Raw genomic sequence first — 23,397 nt, 5'->3', positions numbered from 1 at the left:
CTGAATTTGGATGGCTCGGTACAAAAGAACAAGGCAAGACTAGTTGCTAAAGGATATGTGCAGAAACCAGGACTCGATTACAATGAGACTTTTGCTCCAGTTGCCAGATTGGACACCATCAGAACACTGATTGCACTTGCTGCACACAGAAGCTGGAAGATATTTCAATTAGATGTTAAGTCTGCTTTCTTAAATGGAATATTGCAGGAAGAAGTATATGTTGATCAACCTGAAGGGTTTGTGATTAATGGTAAGGAAGACAAAGTTTACAAATTGCACAAGGCTCTTTATGGCTTGAAACAGGCGCCTAGGGCCTGGTATGGAGAGATTGACAGCTATTTTGCTAAGTGTGGATTTGAGAAAAGCTTAAGTGAAGCAACTCTCTACACTAAGACAAGGGGAGAAAAGGATATACTAATAGTCTCCATATATGTGGATGATATTGTGTATACTGGAAACAATCAAGACATGCTGGATGAGTTCAAAGAAGATATGAAGGAGAAGTATGAGATGTCAGACTTGGGTCTTCTTCACCATTTTCTGGGAATGGGGGTAATTCAAACAGAATCTAGCATCTTCATTCATCAAAAGAAGTATGCCTCTTCCCTGTTGGATAAGTTTGGATTGAAAGAATGTAAATCTGTCTCTATACCTCTTGTGGCTACTGAAAAGTTGAGTAAAGAAGATGGCAGTGGTGCAGCAGATGAAGAGAAATACAGAAAGCTTGTAGGCAGTTTATTGTACCTTACTGCTACAAGACCAGATGTGATGTATGCAGCTAGTTTGTTAGCTAGATATATGCATTGCCCTACAAACAAGCACTATGGGACAGCAAAACGAGTTCTCAGATATGTTAAAGGGACATTGGATTGTGGTCTGAAATATGAGAAAGGCAAGAAGGCAGTTTTGATTGGATTTTGTGACAGTGATTGGGGAGGATCAATTGAAGACAGCAAAAGCACCTCAGGCTATGCTTTTTCGTTTGGAAGTGGAGTGTTCTCATGGGCTTCTGTGAAGCAAAGATGTGTTGCTCTCTCCACTGCTGAAGCAGAATACATAAGTGCTTCTGAAGCCACAGCACAAGCTATGTGGCTTAGATTTGTCTTGGGGGATTTTGGAGAGTTGCAAACAGAAGCAACTCCTTTGCAGTGTGACAACACATCTGCAATTTCAATCACTAAGAATCCAGTGTTCCATCAGCGTACAAAACACATCGATAGGAGATATCATTTCATTAAAGATGCTCTGCAGCAAGGAATAATCGATTTGATCTACTGTCCTACCAAAGAGCAAGTTGCAGATATTTTTACCAAAGCTTTACCAAGAGAAAGGTTCAACTATCTCCGAGACAAGCTTGGAGTTGTATCAGCTCAAAGCTTAAAGGGGAGTATTAGTGTATAAGCTGTGAGCTAAGTAGAGTTAAAGTAAATAAGCCTTGTTTTTAATTGTGTATTCACTTAGTCTTAGATTATGACAAGTGTAAGGCTGAGATTGTAGTGTTGGTTGTGGATATCCAGCTAAGGCTAGTTGTTATGTTCACATGCCTTTGTGCGTGTATTGATAGAGAGATATATGAAACATCACTCTCAGACTTTGAGAGGAAGAACAGAGCATTCCTTCGCATTGCATTTCTCTCTAACTTTTCAGATTCCTTACTTCCATAGAAACATAGCTAATCACAAAGAACTCTAACAACAACTACGCCATGTTTGGGGTCGGACCATTTGGACCCTAATGGCGAGAAATTCGCAAGTTCGTCACCTTGGAGTTGCTCTCAATCCGGAAGGTTGAGCTGCTCAAGCACATTCGAGTATCGGAAGTGACTACTTTCTTGAAAGAGTTGCACGAACTTTGGAGTACAAAGAAAAAGGAGGGCTCGAAAGATGGAGTGGTTGTAGAGCTGAAGCAATGGCTTGGGGTTGGGGACATGTCGCTGAACGTGATCCTTACAATGGTGGCTGGAAAGCGGTATTCAGTAGCTGCCGATGGGGATGGGAAGAAAGAAGCTCGTGGGGTTCAGACTGCATTGAGGGAGTCTTTTTATCATCTGGGCATGTTTTTGGTGGGTGATGCGGTTCCGTATCTGCGGTGGTTGGATTTGGGTGGACATGAGAAGGTAATGAAGAAAATTGCAAAGGAATTGGACGCCATAGCTGGAGAGTGGGTTGAAGAGCATAAGCAGAGAAGAGCAAAAGGTGATGCAAAAGGAGAGCAGGATATTATAGATGTGTTGCTTTCTGTGCTTGATGGTGCAGATCTTGGCGGTTTTGATGCTGATACGATCAACAAGGCCACAAGCTTGGTACATATATATAATTCATTAATTTTTGCATGCAAATGACTAACCATAAAAGGCTGGAGTTTGACACTGTAAACACATTAAGACTATAAAATGAAACTGAAAACATTACACAATAATTTTTTTTTAAATATATGATTTTCCCATTTTATATATAACTCATGCAAAATATTTGAGTGCTCACCAATGGGTGAAGGTAGATAGATAATCTTTTTAGATAATATTTGTAGAACATATGATGTGGTAGTTGATAGTTGAATATTTTTTTTTAAATCTTTAAAAATGAAATCTACAATTCTACTGAAAATTCTCATCAAACCTCGCTTGTCCTCTAAACTTTATGGATAAAAAAAAAAGGAAATATATAGTATTATGTTCGATGTGAAAAAGAGGTTTAGTGTTGAGAATATGAATAAGGAGAGATTCTTGGTATCTATTGTTGCATCTCTCCCTCGTCATGTTTGTTGCAATAATACATAAAATTGTTAGTGTAAAGTACAAAATATATTTCTTTGCATCCAACATCTAGCTACATGTTACTAAGGAATTAGTATCCTCTTCCCTTTAATTTGTAACATCCCACATCGCCTAGGGGAGTGGCTCATGTAAGCCTTATATGTATATTCTTATCTCTACCTAACACTAGGCCTTTTGGGAGCTCACTGGCTTCGGGTTCCATCAGAACTCCGAAGTTAAGAAAGTTCGGGCGAGAGCAATCTCACGATGGGTGACCCATTGAGAAGTTATCGTGTGAGTTCCTAGAAACAAAACTGTGATCGTGCTACGGCGGAGTCGAGCCAGGGATGTGGTGGGGGTCCGAGCCGGAATGTGACAATTTGGTATCAGAGCCACTCTGCCGTGTGATGCGAGTGTGCCGACAAGGACATCGGGCCCCTAAGGGGGGTGGATTGTAACATCCCATATCGCTCAGGGGAGTGGATCATGTAAGCCTTATATGTATATTCTCATCTCTACCTAGTATGAGGTTTTTTGGGAGCTCACTGGCTTCGGGTTCCATCGGAACTCCGAAGTTAAGTGAGTTCGCGCGAGAGTAATCCCATGATGGGTGACCCACTGGGAAGTTCTCGTGTGAGTTCCCAAAAACAAAACCGTGAGGGTATGGTCGGGGTCCAAAATAGATAATATCATGCTACGGCAGAGTCAAGCCCGGGATGTGGTGGGGACTCAGGCCGGGATGTGACATAATTTATTTAAAGTAATAATAAGGCTCTTCTTTTGCGATACTTTGCAACCTACATCGATCTGCTGTTTAAATTAAATGAGTACAATTTCTAATATTTATTAAGAGCACCAAACGCTAGTTTATTTTAAGGGAACTTTAACGAAAAGCTCCCGGTACTGTTCACTTTAATGCAAAACCACATTTTTACACTAAAAAGTCAATCATGGTACTATTCACTTTACCTTTTATTTTGTCCTTATCGTTAAAACTCAAAGTTTTCAAGCCATTTTCATTAGTTTTCCTTTATTTTAAAGAGAAATTAGGTTCTCATCTCTCTTTTTTTAACTCCATTGATTGAAACCTTATACCTTTTCAATTTTTAATCAAGATTCCTTGGTTTTAATAAACATTATTAATTATTTCAATAATAAAATATTTTACATATCAAGATAATAATTAAATTTTATTCCTAAATTATTCATTTAGTGTTAGAAACGTTACATTTGATATATTTATATTTATGGCTAAATTTTGTATCATATATTTTTATTTTTAGTTTGTACCCATTTTAATTTGCAACCCTTTTTTTTTTTAAATTGTTCTGATTTTCTATTCAATTTTAGTTTGTACCCATATATTAATTTCTCTTTGTGTCCATATTTTTCAAACTTTTTAGTCATGTTTTTTTTACCTTTAATTTGTACCCATAATTTATTAATAATGTAACAATTTGTCTTTAAAAATGTACCACTTTGTTATATGTAAAATGTACCCATTTTTTTTTGTAAGTACATCTCTTTTGTGTAAAATGTACAAGTTTGTACCATACTTGACCAATCCCGAAACTACTGAGCACCGGTCAACGTTATATTGTCAAGGACCTAGAAGAGTTTCCATCCAACCAGGAGGCCAATCACAGTGCGACACGTGTCGACATCAGAAGCCAATCATAGCGCGACACGTGTCAACATCAGAAGCCAATCACAACACGACACGTGTCAATGTTAGAATGAAACTAGAAATTCTCTTCTATAAATAGAGATCATTCTCTTACAATATTTCCTAATGTCATTTATACTAAATCATTCACTAGTACTCACTAAAGGAGAGCTTGAACCTATGTACTTGTGTAAACCCTTCACAATTAATGAGAACTCCTCTACTCCGTGGACGTAGCCAATTTGGGTGAACCACGTATATCTTGTGTTTGCTTCCCTGTCTCTATCCATTTACATACTTATCCACATTAGTGACCGGAGCAATCTAGCGAAGGTCACAAACTTAACACTTTCTGTTGTACCAAAGTCCTCACTGATTTTGTGCATCAACATTTGGCGCCGTCTGTGGGAACGACACTTATTCCCACTCTCTTCAGCTTTGTCAAGATGGTTTCCACCATTCGTACACTCTCTTTTGACCAAGCATCCCTCTCCAACATGGGGAACGAAGGAAGTCACAGCACACAGAATGACACCCCTTTTGCACCTAGTGCGAAGCAACGAAAGAAGAAAGGAAAGAGGGTTGCTCTTCAAGCTAAAGTTGATGAGCTAGAAGCTCAAAATAACAAAATAGCAATGAAGAATGAGGTCCTCCAAGAGCAGTATGAGAAGCTTTTTGAGACGCTCCACGAAACTATGTGTACTCAAACACGTGAGCTTGTTGCCCCTATGGACATCAACCATCATCTGGGTGCCCCCCAACACGGAGGGTCATCTTCCTTCGACATGGATATCCTTGATGAGGAGCGAGCTAATCATCAAAACATTGATCAACATGAGACTTCTCTCAACCCAGCTGCTTCGACCCGAAGCAGGAGAAGTAGAGGAAGACACCTCATTGCAGAAGGGTTGGAAGGATCGAAAGCCGTTTATCGTGACTGCCGAGACTTCCTAAAGCAACGTCGAGAAAATCCCCTCCACATATGCTCGAAGATCAATGACCTAAGGGTTTCTGAAAGACTCGGTCCCCTCCCACAACCCAGGCCAGCTGCCAATCTAGGGAAGGAACGACATGTCCTAGATGAACATGAAGGTACAGGGGACTCTGAGGTATTCCGACAGACTCGCCCTAGAAGTCAGTACGGCGAGTCCAAGGAAAAATCACACGCCCTTGCTCAAACTTTCCTACTTCAAAGAGGCAATAGAGACTTACGAAAGAAAATCTCAGTGGTACATGACTCCACTCAAGACCCCATTGTCTTACAGCTCATTAAGGAAGTAAACAAGTTAAAGGCCGAACGTCAGGCCGAGATACCTGACTGGAACCAACCTAGGCCTGGCCCTCTCACAAGGAGGATCCTTAGCACCCCCCTTCAAGCGAAGACAAAACAAAAGCTTGGTTTACAACTTTATACTGGAAATGAGGACCCAATTGAACACCTTAACCTCTTTGAGTCCACCATGGCATATCGGATGCACACCGACGAAGAGCGATGTCTTCTCTTCCCCTCCACCCTCTCTGGCGGAGCTCTAAACTGGTATGTCCGTCTTCCACCTGAGACAGTAGACTCATTTGAGGAACTGAAGAAACTGTTTGTCTCTCAACACATCTTCCAGACCGATCGCTTGCATTCTGCAGATGACTTGTACACTATTCGTCAGAAGCCGGACGAGTCACTACGAGAGTATGCTGGTCGTTTCAGCCATGAGTATTCTCGTTGCACTAAAGCAGATGACAAGACTGCCCTCAAGGCCTTCACGGCAGGGCTACGTGATTGTTTCTTCAAGTACATTATCAATGCTAACACTTAGAAGACTTACTCTGAGGTGATGGCACAGGCTTACAACCATGCATCCGCCGAGGCAAGGACATATCAAGGGAAATCCCCCACAACCACCTCTTATCAGCAAGTAGGGAGTGGAAGCTAGATCCAACCAAATGAGAAGACCTCAACCTTCCAAACGGCAGCGGTGCCTCCCCCTGCCTTACTTAATACTTCGTCAAGTCACAGACATATCAATCTCAGGGCAAAAGGAAAGATTTCCATCCTCACCAGTCTCATTTTAGTAAAAAGAGTAAGGGACACTACCGTGATAACCAAGGGTATCGCCATGATAATCCCCGACCCCAGGCAGTCAACACAGTGGGTCAAGCACATGTCAGGACAGCCCCTACCCCGAGGTATGAAGCATACTCACCTTTGAACACCACATGTGTGGCCATTTACCCTAGCATAGCACACTTAATACCGAAGCCAAAGCCGAGGCACCTGGATTACAAGCCCATGAAGAACACGGGCATATTTTGCTACTACCACGAGCATAACGGCCATGACGGTGAGAAGTGTATCACCATTCGTGATCATATTGAAGCTTTGGCACGTGAAGGAAAAATTGATCAATTTCTCCTTCACCTTCCAAGGGGTAACCGTAACCAACGCCAGGTAAATGTGATATATTCCATAAGTGGTGGCACACCCATATCTAAATCTTCCAACAAGGCCATGAAAAATAGTGAACGAGCTTTAAAGTCTGGCCACCAAGTGTTTCACGTGGAAGACATCAGGGGAGGTAAGTATCAAAAGCCTAATTGGGATCCAATATGTTTCTACCCTGAGGAAGAAAGAGGTATCATCTACCCTCAAACGACCCACTGATCATGGAAGCTCACATAGCCAACTTTGAAGTACAACGAATCCTGGTAGATACGGGGGCTTCGGTCAATATCATGTTTGCTGAAACTTTCAGGGCACTTAATGTAGCTGAACACTTGCTCGACCGCTCGATTTCCCCTCTGATAAGCTTTTTCGGTGATATCGTGCAACCTTTTGGGAGCATACACTTACCTTTCACCATTGGTACAGGCCCTTACACAGCTACCATTACCACTAACTTCCTGGTGGTTGATTGCCCAACGGCATACAATGTCATCTTCGAACGCACAGGCATCAATGATCTCAAGGCCATGGTATCCACACATATGTTGTTGATGAAATTTCCAACTTGGATGAAGCCAACTTGGATCTTCATGGTGGCAACAGTCAACCTGACGATCCTCGAGATGACTCTTTTATCCAGCAAGCACAACCCGCTGAAGAGTTGGAGAATGTCTCTATCTCAAAAGATTATCTAGATCCATGGTGAAGATTGGTACCACCTTGTCACCACCTATTCGGTTGGCATTGATCTCTTTTTTGCAAGAGAACACTAAGGTCTTCGCTTGGTCATACGAGGACATGCCAGGCATTTCTCCTGATATAATCTGTCATCGTTTAAGTATTGACCCTAAGACTAAGCCAGTGAGACAGAAGCAAAGATCTTATGACGCTGAACGGTACGAGGCAATGAAGGCAGAAGTTGAAAAACTCAAAGGCATATGCTTCGTCCGTGAAGTCAATTATCCAACGTGGGTAGCAAATGTTGTCTTTGTTAAGAAGAATCCGACCAAGGAAAGTCTCCTACTCCAAAAGGTCTTGTGGAGAATGTGTGTCGATTACACCGACCTAAACAAAGGATGCCCAAATGATAGCTTTCCTCTTCCTCTCATAGACATACTTATAGACTCTACAGCAAAGTGTGAACTCCTGAGCTTCATTGTTCCACCCTATTGATGTTTAAACAAAAACAAACACCTTATTTGTGTCCTTAATTTTGTGCCCAAATGCCATTTTTCTTGTAGTGTATGAGGGACGGATCCCACAACAGCCGTATTAACATGGGTTCTTTCTTTACTATTGAACAATCGTGAAGCCTTGAAGAAGGCTCAAGAAGAATTAGACAATCAGGTTGGGAGGGAAATGCAAGTTAAGGAATCAGACGTTAAGAGCTTGGTCTATCTCCAAGCAATCATAAAAGAAACACTGCGTTTATACCCTCATTCGCCACTCTCAATACCACATGAATGCATCGAAGACTGCAACGTAGGTAACGGTACTAACTACCATGTCAAAACGGGCACTCGTCTTCTTGTCAATATTTGAAAGATTCATTGGAATCCAAACGTGTGCCTCGATCCTTTCCGATTCCAACCAGAAAGGTTCCTCACAACTCACAAGGATTTTGATGTTAGGGGACATAATTTTGAGTTCATACCATTTGGAAGTGGTAGGAGAATGTGCCCTAGAGTGTCTCTAGGTCTTCAAGTTGTGCAACTTACACTGGCTCAGCTCCTTCATGGTTTTGAAATTGCAACTCCACCAGATGAACCAGTTGATATGACTGAGAGTTCTGGAGTAACCAACATGAAGGCCACCCCGCTGGAGGTCCTCCTCAGCCCTCGCCTTCCTGCCAAACTTTATGAAATTAATTAATTAATATTGTTGACCCTATGATAAAACAATATATATTTCGAACAAATATATATGTGTATGTCTCAATAATATATGAGAAGATAAGAAGCTATATTGTATTAGTGTTGGACTTCTTTGTATGTGGTATAATATTCTAGTGGATATATAGGATGTGTTGGATTTCCACCATGCATTTCGGGTTTGAAATTCTTTCTCGTAAATTATTATAATAGTTTCGAACATTCCACTTTCTAGAGAACAATACCAAAATTAAGTAATAACATATATAAAAACATAGGAAATTTAGTAAAAGGTCAATAAAAAATTTACTAATGAACCATATATCAATTGTCAATATTTATTTTGGATTTAATCAATGAAATATTTTTGTTAATTAGATAGGTCAATGAGAAATGCTACATAGGTTTCAAGCCCATATAAATAGTTGTAAAATTACCTTTTTGCTTCAAATTAAATCATAAAAAGGTTTATAATCATCTCTCCCAAAAATCCTCTCTTTTTCTATACCTGATGATAACTCAAATACCCCTCTCTCTCTCTCGCGTTGATGAATCAATACAAGTCATGAATCCATAACTAAAACCCAGCAATAAAAATATCTCTCTCTCCCTCTTTCTCTCTTTCTCTCTCGTTGATATATGAATCAATATAAGCCATGAATCTTGTAACATCCCACATCACCCAGGGGAGTGGATCATGTAAGCCTTATATGTATATTCTCATCTCTACCTAGCATAAGGCCTTTTAGGAACTCACTGGCTTCGAGTTCCTTAGGAACTCCAAAGTTAAACGAGTTCGCGCGAGAGCAATCTCAGGATGGGTGACCCACTAGAAAGTTCTCGTGTGAGTTCCTAGAAACAAAACTATGAGGGCGTGGTCGAGGTCCAAAGTGGACAATATCGTGTTACGGTGGAGTCGAGTCCGGGATGTGATGGGGGCCCAGGTCAGGATGTGACAATTTGGTATCAGAGCAACTCCCTGGCCGGAAGCATGAGGCTTTTTGGGAACTCATTAGCTTCGGGTTCCGTAAGAACTCCGAAGTTAAGTGAGTTCGCGCGAGAGCAATCTCATAATGGGTGACCCACTAGGAAGTTCTCGTGTAAGTTCCCAGAAACAAAATCGTGAGGTGTGGTTGGGGCCCAAAGCGAACAATATCGTGCTACGGTGGAGTAGAGCCCGGGATGTGGTGAGGACCTGAGACGGGATGTGACAAATCTATACTTGAAAGGTCATCAGTAAAAATCTCTTCGGTTGTAGCAGTGGGCATGAAAATTTCATCGCCTCCATTAAAATTATCGTTCAACTGTTATATCTCATCGATTTGCCACTGAATTTCATTAATCCATGGCTAATCTAATTGATCATTGGCTAGACAAGCGGTTGGCAATCGATCAGTTCATAATAACAATGAGAGATTGATAGGGGAGAGTGTTGTTGATTAAATTCACACAGAAAGAAGTGATGGAGAAAGGAGAAAGAACGGAAAATTTGAAATCAGTTTATTTTCAATTTGGGTATTGCTTTCGGAACGTGCAATTTGATTTTTTTTTTTTTAATTTTTTTTTTGGTTTTTTTGTTGGGTTAGAGGTTTAGGATGGAGAACGAAAGACAAATTGGTTTTCGACATGTTTTAATTGAAACCCAAATTAGATACTGCATAAAAAACAGAATCAGAAAATGAACACTGCATTGCAGTGTCTGAATCAAAATGTCAAAAATAAAAAATAAGAGTCAGGAAATGAACACTGCATTGTAGTGTCTGAAATCCAAATGTAAAAATAGTATAAAAACAGAACCAGGAATTCAAATGTAAAAAATATATATATAAAAACAGAACCAGGAATTCAAATGTAAAAAAATATATATAAAAACAGAACCAGGAAACGGACACTGCATTACATTGTCTGAATCTAAAATAAAATAAAAAAACTAAGAAATAAACACTACATTGCTGTGTTTGAATTTGTATTGACCTATTCCAAAATATAAAAATATGAGAAAGAGTGTGTCAATTCAAGTGGGTGACAGTTGTAGTGGCAAATTTTGTAATTATTGTTTATTTTAAATGCATTTAAGTATCATAATATATGACTGGCCTATTTATAATTAACATAAATATTATTGATGTATTGTCAATATTGTAACTTTCTATTGATTTTATACAAAATTACCCTAAAAACAAATTGATACTTTATTTACGAAATATACTTGCAATACAAAAATAAAACAGTAACCAATTAATTGCAAAAAATAATATAAATAACAATAACTTGATTGACAAATAGAGGCTAATAGTGCTATGTTCTTCGGACAGAATTTCCGTCCCACTCTTGTGTTTGTGGTTCTACGACATCTGCCTAACCAAGATACAACTATCTAATCCTACAACCTGCACCGAACTATAGAATTTTGGCGAATTACTTCTGTGTGTGTACTCTCTAGAAATTTTTGTATGGGAAATAAAGAAAAGAAGAAGATGATTCTACGTTGAAAATGAGTGTTTCATACCATTTCAAATACCTCTTTGATGTATCTAAAAGTAACAACTCTTTCAACTCAGGAGTGTCTCTTAATCAGGACGTTCTTAATATTAATTCAAAAATTAATTCAAAATTAAAATAATTAGTATTCATGTGGCGCCCATTCTCACAGATTATCGGTTGTTTAACAGACAGCTTAATGGAAATGTGAAATTGTTCCAAAATTATGACTTTAGAGACTGAGATGAAAAAAAACTTTATGTATGAAATGTTTTAAACCAAGAAATTTAAGGCAGTAAGTTGAGATTCATCCTTTATATTATATCAACTGTTGATGCTTGATAATTTGCATTGCTCAATCAGGGTCTGTTAACCAGGGTTAGCGTTAGCGTGTTATACGATCCGCCTCGAACTCCTAAGTTTTTTTAACAAACACAAGAAAGCCACACGCAGGGTCCAACTCCAACCTACTGCACTTCGCACTTTCTACAACTTCGAAAAATAAATCCAGATAACTCAGCGGGAAGTGGCACTTACTCGGGAGGAAGCAAACAATCGTCAGAGAAGGCGGCACCGCGAGAAGGTTCGTCATCAAGTTATGACACACTAAATAGCGGCGGTGAAAGCGGAGAAGGTGAAGGAGACGGCTCGTCATCAAGTTATGACACACTGAAATCTCTGTTTCTTGTTTATGAACAGAATGCTCTTTACGAAGGACCACAAAGATGAGACTACAGATTAAATGATTTAGAGGATCCGTACCAAGAACTCGAGACAATTGAAGAGAGGCTTGTAAATCTTTCTAAACCTGGAATGTCATCTGTAGTTACTACTCAAGACTGTCTTTTGGATCTCCCAAAATTACATTGTTGATCATGGAAAGCCCCAACTCCCCAAAATAGTAAAGATGATCGCGAATATGCACGATTTGATCAAGATATAAGGAAAGATAAATATGAGCTGAAGGAAAACCCTAAGAAAGGCTACCTTATTAACTCTAGCATCAGGGATGCTGTTTCTCTGGGCAGAACCTCCTCAACGCCTCCCCCATTATGCTCTCTATGCCAACACAAAACACCGGTCTTTGGCAAACCTCCGAAGCAGTTCTCTTATAAAGAGTTGGAGGATGCTACAGACGCATTCTCAGATATTAACTTCTTGTCAGGAGGAGGTTTTGGTGTGGTGCACATGGGAGTGTTGAGAGACGGTCAAGTTGTTGCTGTGAAGCAGTTGAAGTTTGGTGGCTCTCAAGCAGATGCTGACTTCTGCAGAGAAGTGTGAGTATTGAGTTGCGCACAACAGGGGAACGTTGTGTTGCTGATCGGGTATTGCATCGAAGGCAATGCAAGGGTATTGGTTTACGAGTACATCCGCAATAACTCGTTGGATTTCCATTTACATGGTGTGCACTTTTGTTACTTCATGGTTTTAATTTCGAACATATCCACAGCTCTTTTCAATCTCATAGACTTGACATTCTCTTTGTATAAATATACTGTCTTCAGCTTTATGGACTCGATTTTCTCATGGTCTTATTTTGTTTGAATGGCAGGGAAAAGAACCCTTCTGGATTGCGAATCAAGGCTAACAGAAGCAGCCCATCGTTTAAGATATCTGCACGAAGATTGTAAAGTGGGATGTATTGTACACATAGACCTTCGGCCCAACAATATCCTTTTAACCCACCATTTTGAACCTCTAGTACTTAAAACTGATCCTGGAATTTGAAAGCATATACTTCAAAAACAACGTTCCCTTTCCCGTGAGAGGTCCTATTTCTTAATTTAGTATTTTATCCATGATATCCAACGGTCACAAATTTGTTCGCATTTCCTGTGTGCAATCAAACTTTTAATCTTCTGTTATCGTTCTTAGAATATGTTTACATTTTAGTACATCTGTACGAATTGGAACGTGCTCAGATGCTTTACACGTTTGCTATTTGGTTAGGTTGCGGATTTCGGGCTGCTAGATTGTACTCCGAATGGGAGATGAGCAGTGAGGACCGCGTGATTGGAACTTCAGGGGACTTTCTCGTTTCTCCCCATCCTACTTGCTATAGGTCCTAGATTTCTTTTGTACAAAAGCAATGCAATTATATGTGCATAATGAAAGAAAAAAGAAAAGGAAGCGATTCCATCTGATCAAGCTCAATGTGATCTGCAGGTATCTGGCACAGGAGTATGTGGATGGCGGGCAAATTACACATAAAGTTGATGTGTACGCATTTGGAATAGTTCTGTTAGAGCTTATGACCGGTCGAAGAATCAATGAACTACAACATGCCAAGGGACATTGTTATTTAGAGAATGGCTCCACCCCCTAGCTACATTAGAGCCACACCACATCTTACCAAATCATTATCAGTTACTGGATCCAGACATGGCCTCCTATGAAAATCCTGACTTTCCCAGTCAACAACAGGCAATGGCTCGTGCTGCTTCTCTGCGTCTGCGCCGAGATCCTGACCCTAGACCCCCAATGTCAAAGGTTCATTAATATCCGTTTCGGGGGGTAAAGTTGTTTGAGTTCAAATTGTGTGGCTTTGTACAGGTGCTGAGAGTGCTATAAGGAGGAGATGCAGTTGTTCCTCTGGGCCTAGACCTGAACACAGCCGGTAGTAGAAGTGGCCATTTGCATGACCTAAGCTCGCCGCGACCTGAAGCAAGAGGAAGCCATTCTCATACATTATCACATAGAAAATGGATTGTCTTTTGGGTTATGGTTTTTTTTTCTATACAAGCGATATTGCGGGAAATCGAAATTAGGGCCTCTGAGTGCAGTTTTGAAGCTCTTTAAGTCTTAATCAACCGAACCGAACGAGTTTACAACTCCCTTGCAGGGGTTATGATGAGAATTCGACGATTTGTATTGCACTCTGCAGTTTTCATGACAGATTGACAGATTTTTTACTTCCACCGTTGTTTTGAGTTACAATATAAAGTTTGTAAAGTTCTTTTACGTGTATATCAGAGTAACAAATTTGTTTGCACAACTTTAATTACAGTAAGAAATGTATATTTACTTGATTGTTTGCCAAGTCTTTTAGTTCGACGATATTGCTTCCCGTCAAACATACTCAAAAGAACCGGCCACATTTGTTTTTGTCATTGAAGGTCTAGCTTCACAAAATACTAATCCCAAGGACGACGGACCAATGATTTTGAAAAAATTTAAGATCATTTGCGGTGAATCGTCTATTTATTTATTTAATAATCAAAGTGAGTAAACAAGAAAGTACATCATAAAATAATCTTTAATCGTTTAAAGCTTAAATTTTTGATTTAAATTTTATATTCAAATCACTCATGTGAAGTCATTCATAACATGCAAATCACGACCTCCTTTAAGAGATTAACAAAGAAATTGAGTGACATTAAATTATTTCTCATATATATTCCCTTCATCGCACACTCCAATCCTTTCATCTCTTACTCTTCTCAGTCAACGCCAATAATCAACGATCCAAATTCCAAACATGACGATTAAAAACAAAACAAAATAAAATTAAAAAAAAAAAAAACCTCCAAATCTTCACTCCTCCAGGTGTCGTTCTCTCCACGCTAGCGAAGAAAACCATCATCATCGGACACGTGGCGCAGTTCAATTGCCCAATAAGACCGAAAAGCAATCGGTATCGTAAATAATCAGAACCTCCTATTGTGGCTGCTGCCCCGACCAGCCGACGACGAATAACTCCCATCTGACGGAATCGAAACCGCATCGAACCCCGTGCGCTGGTGACCCATCGCTGCCAGCTCCGGCGCCTGCTCCGACACCCCCCACACCTTCACCGACTTATCCAGACTCCCGCTGTACACAATCCACCGCTGCTCGTTCGCTTTACTCGCATTTACATCCTTGTCCTGCTCCACCGACAGGCACTTCACCGGCCCCGTGTGCCCAGCCAGAACCGACAGGCACGTGTGGATCGTGCCCTCCCTCCGCCACACGCAAATCGTCTTGTCCGCCGACCCGCTGAACACCAAGTTACCCGCCGTCGCCAAACAGAGCACCGCCAGCTTATGCCCCTTCAGCACGCCGCCGTGAGACAGCTGCTTCTCCCGTTCCCAGAAATTCACCAACCCGTCTGACGACCCGCAGTAGATAATCGACCCCGACGCGCTGGCGGCGAGCGCGGTCACCGCGCTCTCCTGCTTCAGCAGTGTTTGCGCCAGAGTGTGCTTGATGATCTTCCCGCTCTGCTCCCTCTTCCAAACTTTAACCGTCCCGTCCGCCGCTCCCGTGTACACCATCCCCTCCACGCTCGCGACAACGGAGTTCACCGCGTCGTCGTGGGCATGGATTGATTCGATGCATTTTGAGGTTTCAATTCGCCACACTTTTAGTGTCCTGTCCCATGATGCGGAGTAGAGAAGCTTCTTGTCCTCGCTGAGGCTCAGGCACGAAATGGCGTCGGAGTGCTTGATCCAGAGCGTCTTCTGCCGCCGCACCTGAACGTAATTGCTGGGTTTCACAGAGTATTTGAAGATATCCATCATCGTGGGCAGAGTCCCTGCGCGTTTGTGCACGCTCGGGTCTTTTGAGGATACCCGCCAGACCCGGATCTTTCCGTCTTGGTGACCCGTGAAGAGCTTGTCGCCTGAGATGACGATAGCTTTCACAAGTCCGCTGTTCGATTTGAATCCGCTGAATTCTTTAAGATTCTTCCAAACTCGGATGTTCTTGCTGTCCGAACCGGTGTACAGCAGGTCTCCTTTGGCCGCGAGGGAGTAAATATGGCCTTCCTCGCGGAGAAGAGACCCAATTAGGCCGTTCTGGGGGACGTTGGATTCCTCGAACGGTTGCCAGGGCGACTTGGAGAAGGGGGAACTGGAGGTGTTGTTCCAGGGTGTTGGAACCCCAGTCCCACATCGGACAGAGGGAGAAGAGAATAGTGCTTTAAATAGAAATACCCCTCTCTAACTAACATCGAGGCCTTTTGTGATAAAACCCCACACCTGAGGATTGTGCAGGTGGTTAAGTGGGGACAGTATCGGTGTTGTTAGAGTGGGCCCTCGGCCCGTCGACCTGAAAATTTCCACATGGTATCAGAGCCAGGAGGCGGGCCCGTACTGCCACGTGATTGGGTGGGTCCCCGTTGGCCCCGCGTGATTGTCCACGTAGGCCAAAGATGCCACGTGTTTGGGTGGGTCCCCATTGGCCCCGCGTGATTGGGTGAGTCCCGACATGGCTCCACGTGGTTGCCGATGTGTGGAAATTCACGTGTGACCCATAAGTGGGGTCTCACGTGCGGGGGAGTGTTGGAACCCCAGTCCCACATCGGACAGAGGGAGAAGAGAATAGTGCTTTAAATAGAAATACCCCTCTCTAACTAACATCGAGGCCTTTTGTGATAAAACCCCACACCTGAGGATTGTGCAGGTGGTTAAGTGGGGACAGTATCGGTGTTGTTAGAGTGGGCCCTCGGCCCGTCGACCTGAAAATTTCCACACAGGGAGACATTGTCATCGGAGAGCACTCGCCACTCATTCGGCTCGAGTCGACAGAGCATGCCGGGCCGAGGGCAGATGCGCTGCTGTTCCGCGCTGGGTATTCTACGTTGAGGTCGGTCACCATGCCGGCTGTGGCGGAGATGTTGGGGGCGGAATGCGTGTAGTTTCCAAATTTACCCCGATGTACAGACTCTGTCTCCGCGAACATCCCGCCGTGATTCACTTGAAGGGAAATTTTATTCAAACTCAATTGTTTTCTCAATTTTAATCACTCGCATCCGCGAAACTGATTAATAATAAAATGGAATTTAAATCAAGCTAAACGAAAAGATTATGAAGATTTTAAGATGTGATTTTAGAAGGATGTGGTTGTTAATTAATGGTGGGAGGAGAAAATGGAGAGAGGTGGCCAACTGCTTAAAGAATGTAGGGAATTTACGAAATGAACAACAGAAGGCGGGAGATGAGACCGGCGGACTATATAAATATAAATAGGGATTTCAGGACCGTTGTGATTTTGACACGTGTGGGGTGGATACGTAGGTCTTGCGTGACGAAGGGTTTTCGGGTCCCGGAGAATCCGGGTCGGACGCTCAGAATAGCAAGTAAGTGTGTGTGTTTGGTAATTGGGATTGGCTGTGATGATTATACGGTTGGGGTTGGGGTTGTACTTGGGTGGTATCTGTATATTTACTATATTTGGGTGCTTTTTCTTGGCGTTTTAGGGTTTTTTTCACTTATATATTATGGGAATTTTTATGTTCACCACCCTCAAGTGATGGTGATGTTCATCTTCCTATTTATTATCGTTGTATGAGTTAAATTTTGAGATCTGCGTGGTGGATAAACTTAAATTTCAAAATTGAAACTTAGCCGATTTAGGATGGTGAATATTACCACCATTTAGGATGGTGAGCAAAAAAAACATCCATATATTATAGTGCACTTTTATTGAATGGCCTAAAGAGAAATGATAAGGAGACTCTCAAAAGTGGGACTCTTGATGAACTTTCTGTCATCACATGTTTTAGCACAATATTTTATAATGTTGGCATAGGAATTAACATTAAACTGTGAGGTGACAGAGAGTCCATGAAGAGTCCTATGTTGAGAGAGTCTCCTTAGCATTTCTCATGGTCTAAATCCAATGTAAAATGGTTGTTTAAGATACATAAATTTTTCATAATTAAGCATAATTAAGCACACACCGTCCTTTAATTACCATCCTTCCCTTGCCAAAGGAAGAAAACATGTATAGATTAGAAAAGGCACCGCCCTTGAAAAAGGAAAAAAAACTAGGGTAGAGATAATGAGTTAGGTATTATAATAAACTAAGCGTTAATTAGGAGTTGTAATTGTAATAGACTTGAATTTTGATTGAATTGTCTTAAAATCTTAGAGGAAAAGACTAAATATGTTAAGGCTTAAAATAAACTATGAGATCTCTCCAATTATACCAAAATCCATCACTTTTTGAAATTTGCATAGACTTCTTTTGATCCTGATTGAATATAATTAATGGCGAACTTAGGATTTTAGCCTAGAAGGGGTCCAAAAGTCTCAATGTGAAATACTCTTCTAATCTTACAAAAATTACGATGTCGTGTAGTGAGCAATATACCACCGTCGTTTGGATCTACTATGATGTCATCTTCATCATCATTTTTATTAAACCTAAACCCCAAACCTTTATAACTTTTTTTCTCCTCAAAACTCATGAGCAACAGATTGCTTGAACCCTACCAATCTCAAATCAAACCCGTTAGAAAGAAAATAAACAAAAAACATCCGATTGAGGCTCTAAACCCGAAAAAACTTTGAAAATTAAAAACATAATACTTTTTCTGCGTGAAAAAAAAAAGTCAGAATGAACTTGGGACTTCGTGGTCCCTTCATGACTTTTATAGCATTTTAAAATTCTGATTCAATGTCACAAAATTTTTTGAGGACCCTAGTGTAATGTTTTTGTAGGCAATCAAATGTAGCCAAGGTTTCGTGTCACTCAGATGTTGGTCATTGCATGTTATATTTAAATATGTAACGACATTTTAACTGAGACATGTGATAAAAGCAATAGTTGCTTCATATATTGTGGAAATTTTCAGGTCGACGGGCCGAGGGCCCACTCTAACAACACCGATACTGTCCCCACTTAACCACCTGCACAATCCTCAGGTGTGGGGTTTTATCACAAAAGGCCTCGATGTTAGTTAGAGAGGGGTATTTCTATTTAAAGCACTATTCTCTTCTCCCTCTGTCCGATGTGGGACTGGGGTTCCAACACTCCCCCGCACGTGAGACCCCACTTATGGGTCACACGTGAATTTCCACACATCGGCAACCACGTGGAGCCATGTCGGGACTCACCCAATCACGCGGGGCCAATGGGGACCCACCCAAACACGTGGCATCTTTGGCCTACGTGGACAATCACGCGGGGCCAACGGGGACCCACCCAATCACGTGGCAGTACGGGCCCGCCTCCTGGCTCTGATACCATGTGGAAATTTTCAGGTCGACGGGCCGAGGGCCCACTCTAACAACACCGATACTGTCCCCACTTAACCACCTGCACAATCCTCAGGTGTGGGGTTTTATCACAAAAGGCCTCGATGTTAGTTAGAGAGGGGTATTTCTATTTAAAGCACTATTCTCTTCTCCCTCTGTCCGATGTGGGACTGGGGTTCCAACATATATGATCATAATTTCTTGGCGGAAAATGCCAGAGACCGTCTTCAAACTGCAAATATGTTATACTTTTGCCACCGACCATGAAAAGTGCAATACTATTTTACTGTTGGTGGCAAGCATGCATATGCTGCTAGAATGTCAGCGTACGTAGATATATAAAAGGACTTCCTTTACTTTAAAGTTAAAATAAATAAAAAATGCATGCACTAACCGCAGGCAGTTGGAAGTTGGAATGATGATGATATCTATCAAAGAATTAAACAACCACTGCGGGGGTAACCGATGGACGTTAACGACTAATTTCAGGTTTGTATTTCACGTTTTGGGTTTTATTTCTGACGATGGTGAATCACACAATAGTGGTCAAGAAGAAACTGTAATGTTTTTATGAGTCTTTCCAAATCTCCAAAGATGAACCACAATGACGAAACCACTAACTGATTTCCTTTTTAGCTATTTTAGTAAAAAAGATAAACAAATATCAATCATTGACACCCAATTAAAAGAAATCATCTCCATTAACGAACCACAATACTATATAACCAAACCATGGGCACACATGCACACTCCAATAATCTTATACAAATGTGAATGTAGGGAAAGGGCAAGCTCAAGCTTGTGGAATAGGCTTCATCTTGGTCCACCATTAAACTTCAAAATGCGAGGTTAGGGCACATTCATGAAAGTGATCGATTTGTCGCAACAATATTGAGCCATTGACAGTTCTGATTGTCATGAACGATGCATATCGACAAAGAATCGACACTAACTTTCATCGAAAGATCATCATTGGGTAGTACTACAAGCAATCAACAAAAATTTATCGTTTCATGGTGCCGTAAAGTCGGAAGAACAAGTATCGTATTAATATATCGTTTCTAATTATCACATCCAAGCAATATTTCCTAGCTTGGTTGCACTCAAACGTCATTGCTTAGTTTGGATCCATTAACTGTTGATCATATATATATATATATATATAGGAAATCTTTAAGGGAAGGGATCTCTATTTTTTTTTTTTTATAAAAATAGGCTTAGTTATGGGGTTCACACTACATCAAACTTTAACGATCCGAACCGTCTATTTTTCAAGTTACACCTCATAGATCATCTTTACATAATATCAGCCAAATCGGAAATGTTTAAGACATATAATTAGGTTAAAAGAAATTAACGAATACTTTATTATATAAGAAACAATAAAATTTTATCTTAATAATTAAATAGGCAAATGGTTTCAGATTGAATTGAATTTTTGCAAGGATGATCTATGAATCAAGACTTACAAAATAGACGGTTTGGATCATTGAAGTTCGATATGGAGTGAATCCCACACCTAATTCTCATTTTTTGAAAAAAAACGAGGATCCATTTGCATAAAGGGCATGTATATATAGAGTAAACGAATCTCATTAGGAACCTTTAAAAGTCATCTTAACCTAAGGGGCTAAATATAGCTCTGTCCATATTTATAGCCCTACAATAAGTTATTTTTTTAATCAACAGTATCAAACCATATTTATATATCATTTTCAATCCAAGGTTTTAGGTTTGATTCTCTTCAAAAGTAAATTTGAACCACATTATTATGACTCGCTCATTGTGATGCTTAGCTCACTCCCTCACCCCCTTAGTGTATATCTATCATTTGTTAAAATTAAAAATTAAAAAAAAACCCACCTAATTCCTTAATAATTATCAACTTTAAATTTGTTCTTTAGTTGTATTGGTGAAACTTTAGATAAAATGAAAATAATACCCCAACCAGAGGGGAAAAACATCATTTTCTTCATAAAGCCGACTGAAGAACCTGTCTTTCTTCTTTCTTCAGCCTGGCATACCAAATGCCCAAATATTTCCACGCCAAATAAATCAACCAAGTTTCCAAAACTCAATTGAATTCAAATGAATCCCTTGCTTCTGTATTTTACTGAAGGAACGTCCAAGAGAAAGAACTGGGAAGAGTAGAGAGAACGAGCCAAAGAGAGACAAGGAAGAAAATTGAAAAAAAAAGAAGAGAGAGACGGCAAAATAAAAGTGGAGCCCAAAAAAATTACCCCTGGGCTACCGGGCTTGCTATGTCCGGCAAGCATGATGGCCTTTAGTCCGCTGACAAGGATTTAGCCCGGTGCAGATTAGGATTTAGCCTGCTTGTTGGAGACGGGTTTTTAACATCTTATGGTCATTTTTTGGCCTTTGGATCTTTAATCATCTCTATTGGTGATAACGTCTCAGCCAATTGCCCCAATTGTTAGGGCGTTAAAACTCATCTTATAAAATCTTAAAAATAACAAGGAAATTGGTTTGAAATGTACAGATCGAATCGAATACTTTTCTTTCTTTTGTCCCAAAACTATAGGATAATAAATCAGAGGAGCTGCTGATCACCATAAAGAATAGGGTAAACCACAAAAAAACAAGAAGCCATTAACCATAGCCTTCCATATGGTTCAAGTGTGTGTCATTCGATATGCGACGACGTCGTCCTTGCTCCTTCGTTGAAATTTCTTGGCAAGACAAGAAATGGTGGAGAAAAGTAGCATTTTATGTTACCACTATAAAATCAAGTGGAACATGACGACAAGATGATTAGTTAATGAAAAAACCCTAGTTCCTTGTTTGTACGTGAAGGTCCGAAGAAACCCTAGTTTTCTGATGATGGCAAACGGCCAAGAAACCTTTCGAAAAGAAATTGTAATGGAAGCTGGTAATTTACTAATTTGTTAGGTTTTGGCAAAGACCGTTGCTTTCCGTTTGAGGCCGTTAGTCGCTTACGAATTCATAGAAACCGGTTCTTACCCAGAAGAGAAAGTGATTTGACCCGACCAAAAAAGGTTGAAACTGCAAATGTGGATTGATCAGTAATAACATGATGCAGATCTTTCATTATACGTATGGCACGGCCATTCATACTGTAACACGTGTGAGACCAAGTACGAAGGAGAAGGGGTCTCCTTCCCATATGCCACGTATACGGTTTCGGTTTTTCTGTCACTTTCTGAAATTCTGTGGTTTGGGTTACTGGTTTTGAATTATTGGGGGACTTGGAATTCAAGCATGCGCTATATAGTATATATGCAAACCCTAGGACCGTTTACTGAGCAATATGTTGGGAGGCCACGTATTTGCAACTTCCTTACAAGCATGATGCTATAAAACATGGTGTATAGTGTATAAGGTACATGGCATTGCCTACATTGTCGTCAATGTGGTGTGGTGCAAGTGAAATTATGTGATTTAGCCAACTTCAACATATTTTCAAATTTGAATAACGAATATTGGTTCACAATCAAATAATACATGCGTTCGCGATTGATTCTAATATTTTACAATTTTCTCTAGCACAAGTGAGAGCTAAGTAAATTGTGTGATTTTACTTATAACACACTGCATGCATTGTAATTTTCAAGTTGATTTTACATCAGATAGTACTATCCACACATCTATTTTTGTTTCTCATAAACCTCTCTCAATTTCTCGACCATCGGTTGAAATGAATTGAAGAATATCAATGATAAAAAATTAATAAAATATATAAAAAATAAAAATTAATATGTGAATAGCATTTTCCTTATATGTTATGCTTTTTGATTTTGTTATTGTTCTAACTCTTTGTGGTAGTGGGATGCACGTATACGAAACAACACTTTTTTTTTTCTTCTCTTTCATTGTACCTAGCCTACTTATTTCTACCCACCAATGAACAAGATTGTTGGCGTTAATCATTTGTCTACAATGTATTAATGTGAGCATTTTTATATTGTATAAAATAATCAATTTCTTTGAAGTGCTCAGCTGCACATCGACACTTGTCCTTCTAAGGCACTAGTTATGAAACTTCTCACTAATTCTGATTAAATCGTTTAACAACAAGCTCAGTTAATTAAGAATATTTTCTCTTATATCGAGCTCTTGGGTTTGAATTTTCTCTCTTTATATGTCCCAAACCCACGTTTTAGATTCACCGTCAAAAAGAACATTTCCAAAAAATGAGGATATGTGATGAAACTTTATCACCATCACATGATCAGAGTACAGAA

General features: G+C 40.4%; 2 protein-coding genes, 1 long non-coding RNA gene and 1 pseudogene across 3 annotated transcripts; 3 read left to right on the top strand and 1 right to left on the bottom strand.

Moving 5' to 3' along the window:
* The first annotated feature begins 1,927 nt into the window (after positions 1 to 1,927).
* LOC139192361 (strychnine-10-hydroxylase-like) lies at positions 1,928 to 11,939 on the top strand. Its single transcript, XM_070814410.1, has 4 exons — positions 1,928 to 2,302; positions 11,574 to 11,588; positions 11,722 to 11,793; positions 11,910 to 11,939. Exons 1-4 carry the CDS (start codon positions 1,928 to 1,930, stop codon positions 11,937 to 11,939), a joined length of 492 nt encoding a protein of 163 aa, XP_070670511.1.
* Positions 11,940 to 12,083: 144 nt separating this feature from the next.
* LOC139192358 (inactive protein kinase SELMODRAFT_444075-like) lies at positions 12,084 to 12,755 on the top strand (annotated as a pseudogene).
* A 12-nt stretch (positions 12,756 to 12,767) lies between these two features.
* On the top strand, positions 12,768 to 14,250 carry LOC139192236 (uncharacterized). The gene is made up of 2 exons (XR_011576229.1): positions 12,768 to 13,272; positions 13,377 to 14,250. It is a non-coding gene; the product is annotated as an uncharacterized lncRNA (long non-coding RNA).
* A 331-nt stretch (positions 14,251 to 14,581) lies between these two features.
* Positions 14,582 to 17,121, bottom strand: LOC114823177 (protein JINGUBANG-like). The gene is made up of 2 exons (XM_070814310.1): positions 16,545 to 17,121; positions 14,582 to 16,132 (listed from the first exon to the last, which is right to left on the bottom strand). The coding sequence occupies exons 1-2, from the start codon at positions 16,872 to 16,874 to the stop codon at positions 14,858 to 14,860; spliced, it is 1,605 nt and encodes a 534-aa protein (XP_070670411.1). The 5' UTR covers positions 16,875 to 17,121; the 3' UTR covers positions 14,582 to 14,857.
* Positions 17,122 to 23,397: the final 6,276 nt, after the last annotated feature.

The sequence above is a fragment of the Malus domestica genome, chromosome 15, assembly GCF_042453785.1.
Source record: "Malus domestica chromosome 15, GDT2T_hap1".
NCBI classification, from domain to species: Eukaryota; Viridiplantae; Streptophyta; class Magnoliopsida; order Rosales; family Rosaceae; genus Malus; species Malus domestica.
Note: the sequence above shows the minus strand (reverse complement) of the source record. Positions and strands in the feature narration are given on the sequence as shown.

Bases quoted from the DNA above. Each gene is read 5' to 3' on its own strand.
- LOC139192361 (XM_070814410.1), top strand. From the start codon at position 1,928: ATGTCGCTGAACGTGATCCTTACAATGGTGGCTGGAAAGCGGTATTCA. The intron at 11,794-11,909 runs GTTCGTCATCAA...GTTTATGAACAG, and splicing joins GAAGGCGGCACCGCGAGAAG to AATGCTCTTTACGAAGGACC.
- LOC114823177 (XM_070814310.1), bottom strand. From the start codon at position 16,874: ATGTTCGCGGAGACAGAGTCTGTACATCGGGGTAAATTTGGAAACTAC. The intron at 16,133-16,544 runs TAGAGAGGGGTA...GATGTTAGTTAG, and splicing joins CAAAAGGCCTCGATGTTAGT to AGAGGGGTATTTCTATTTAA.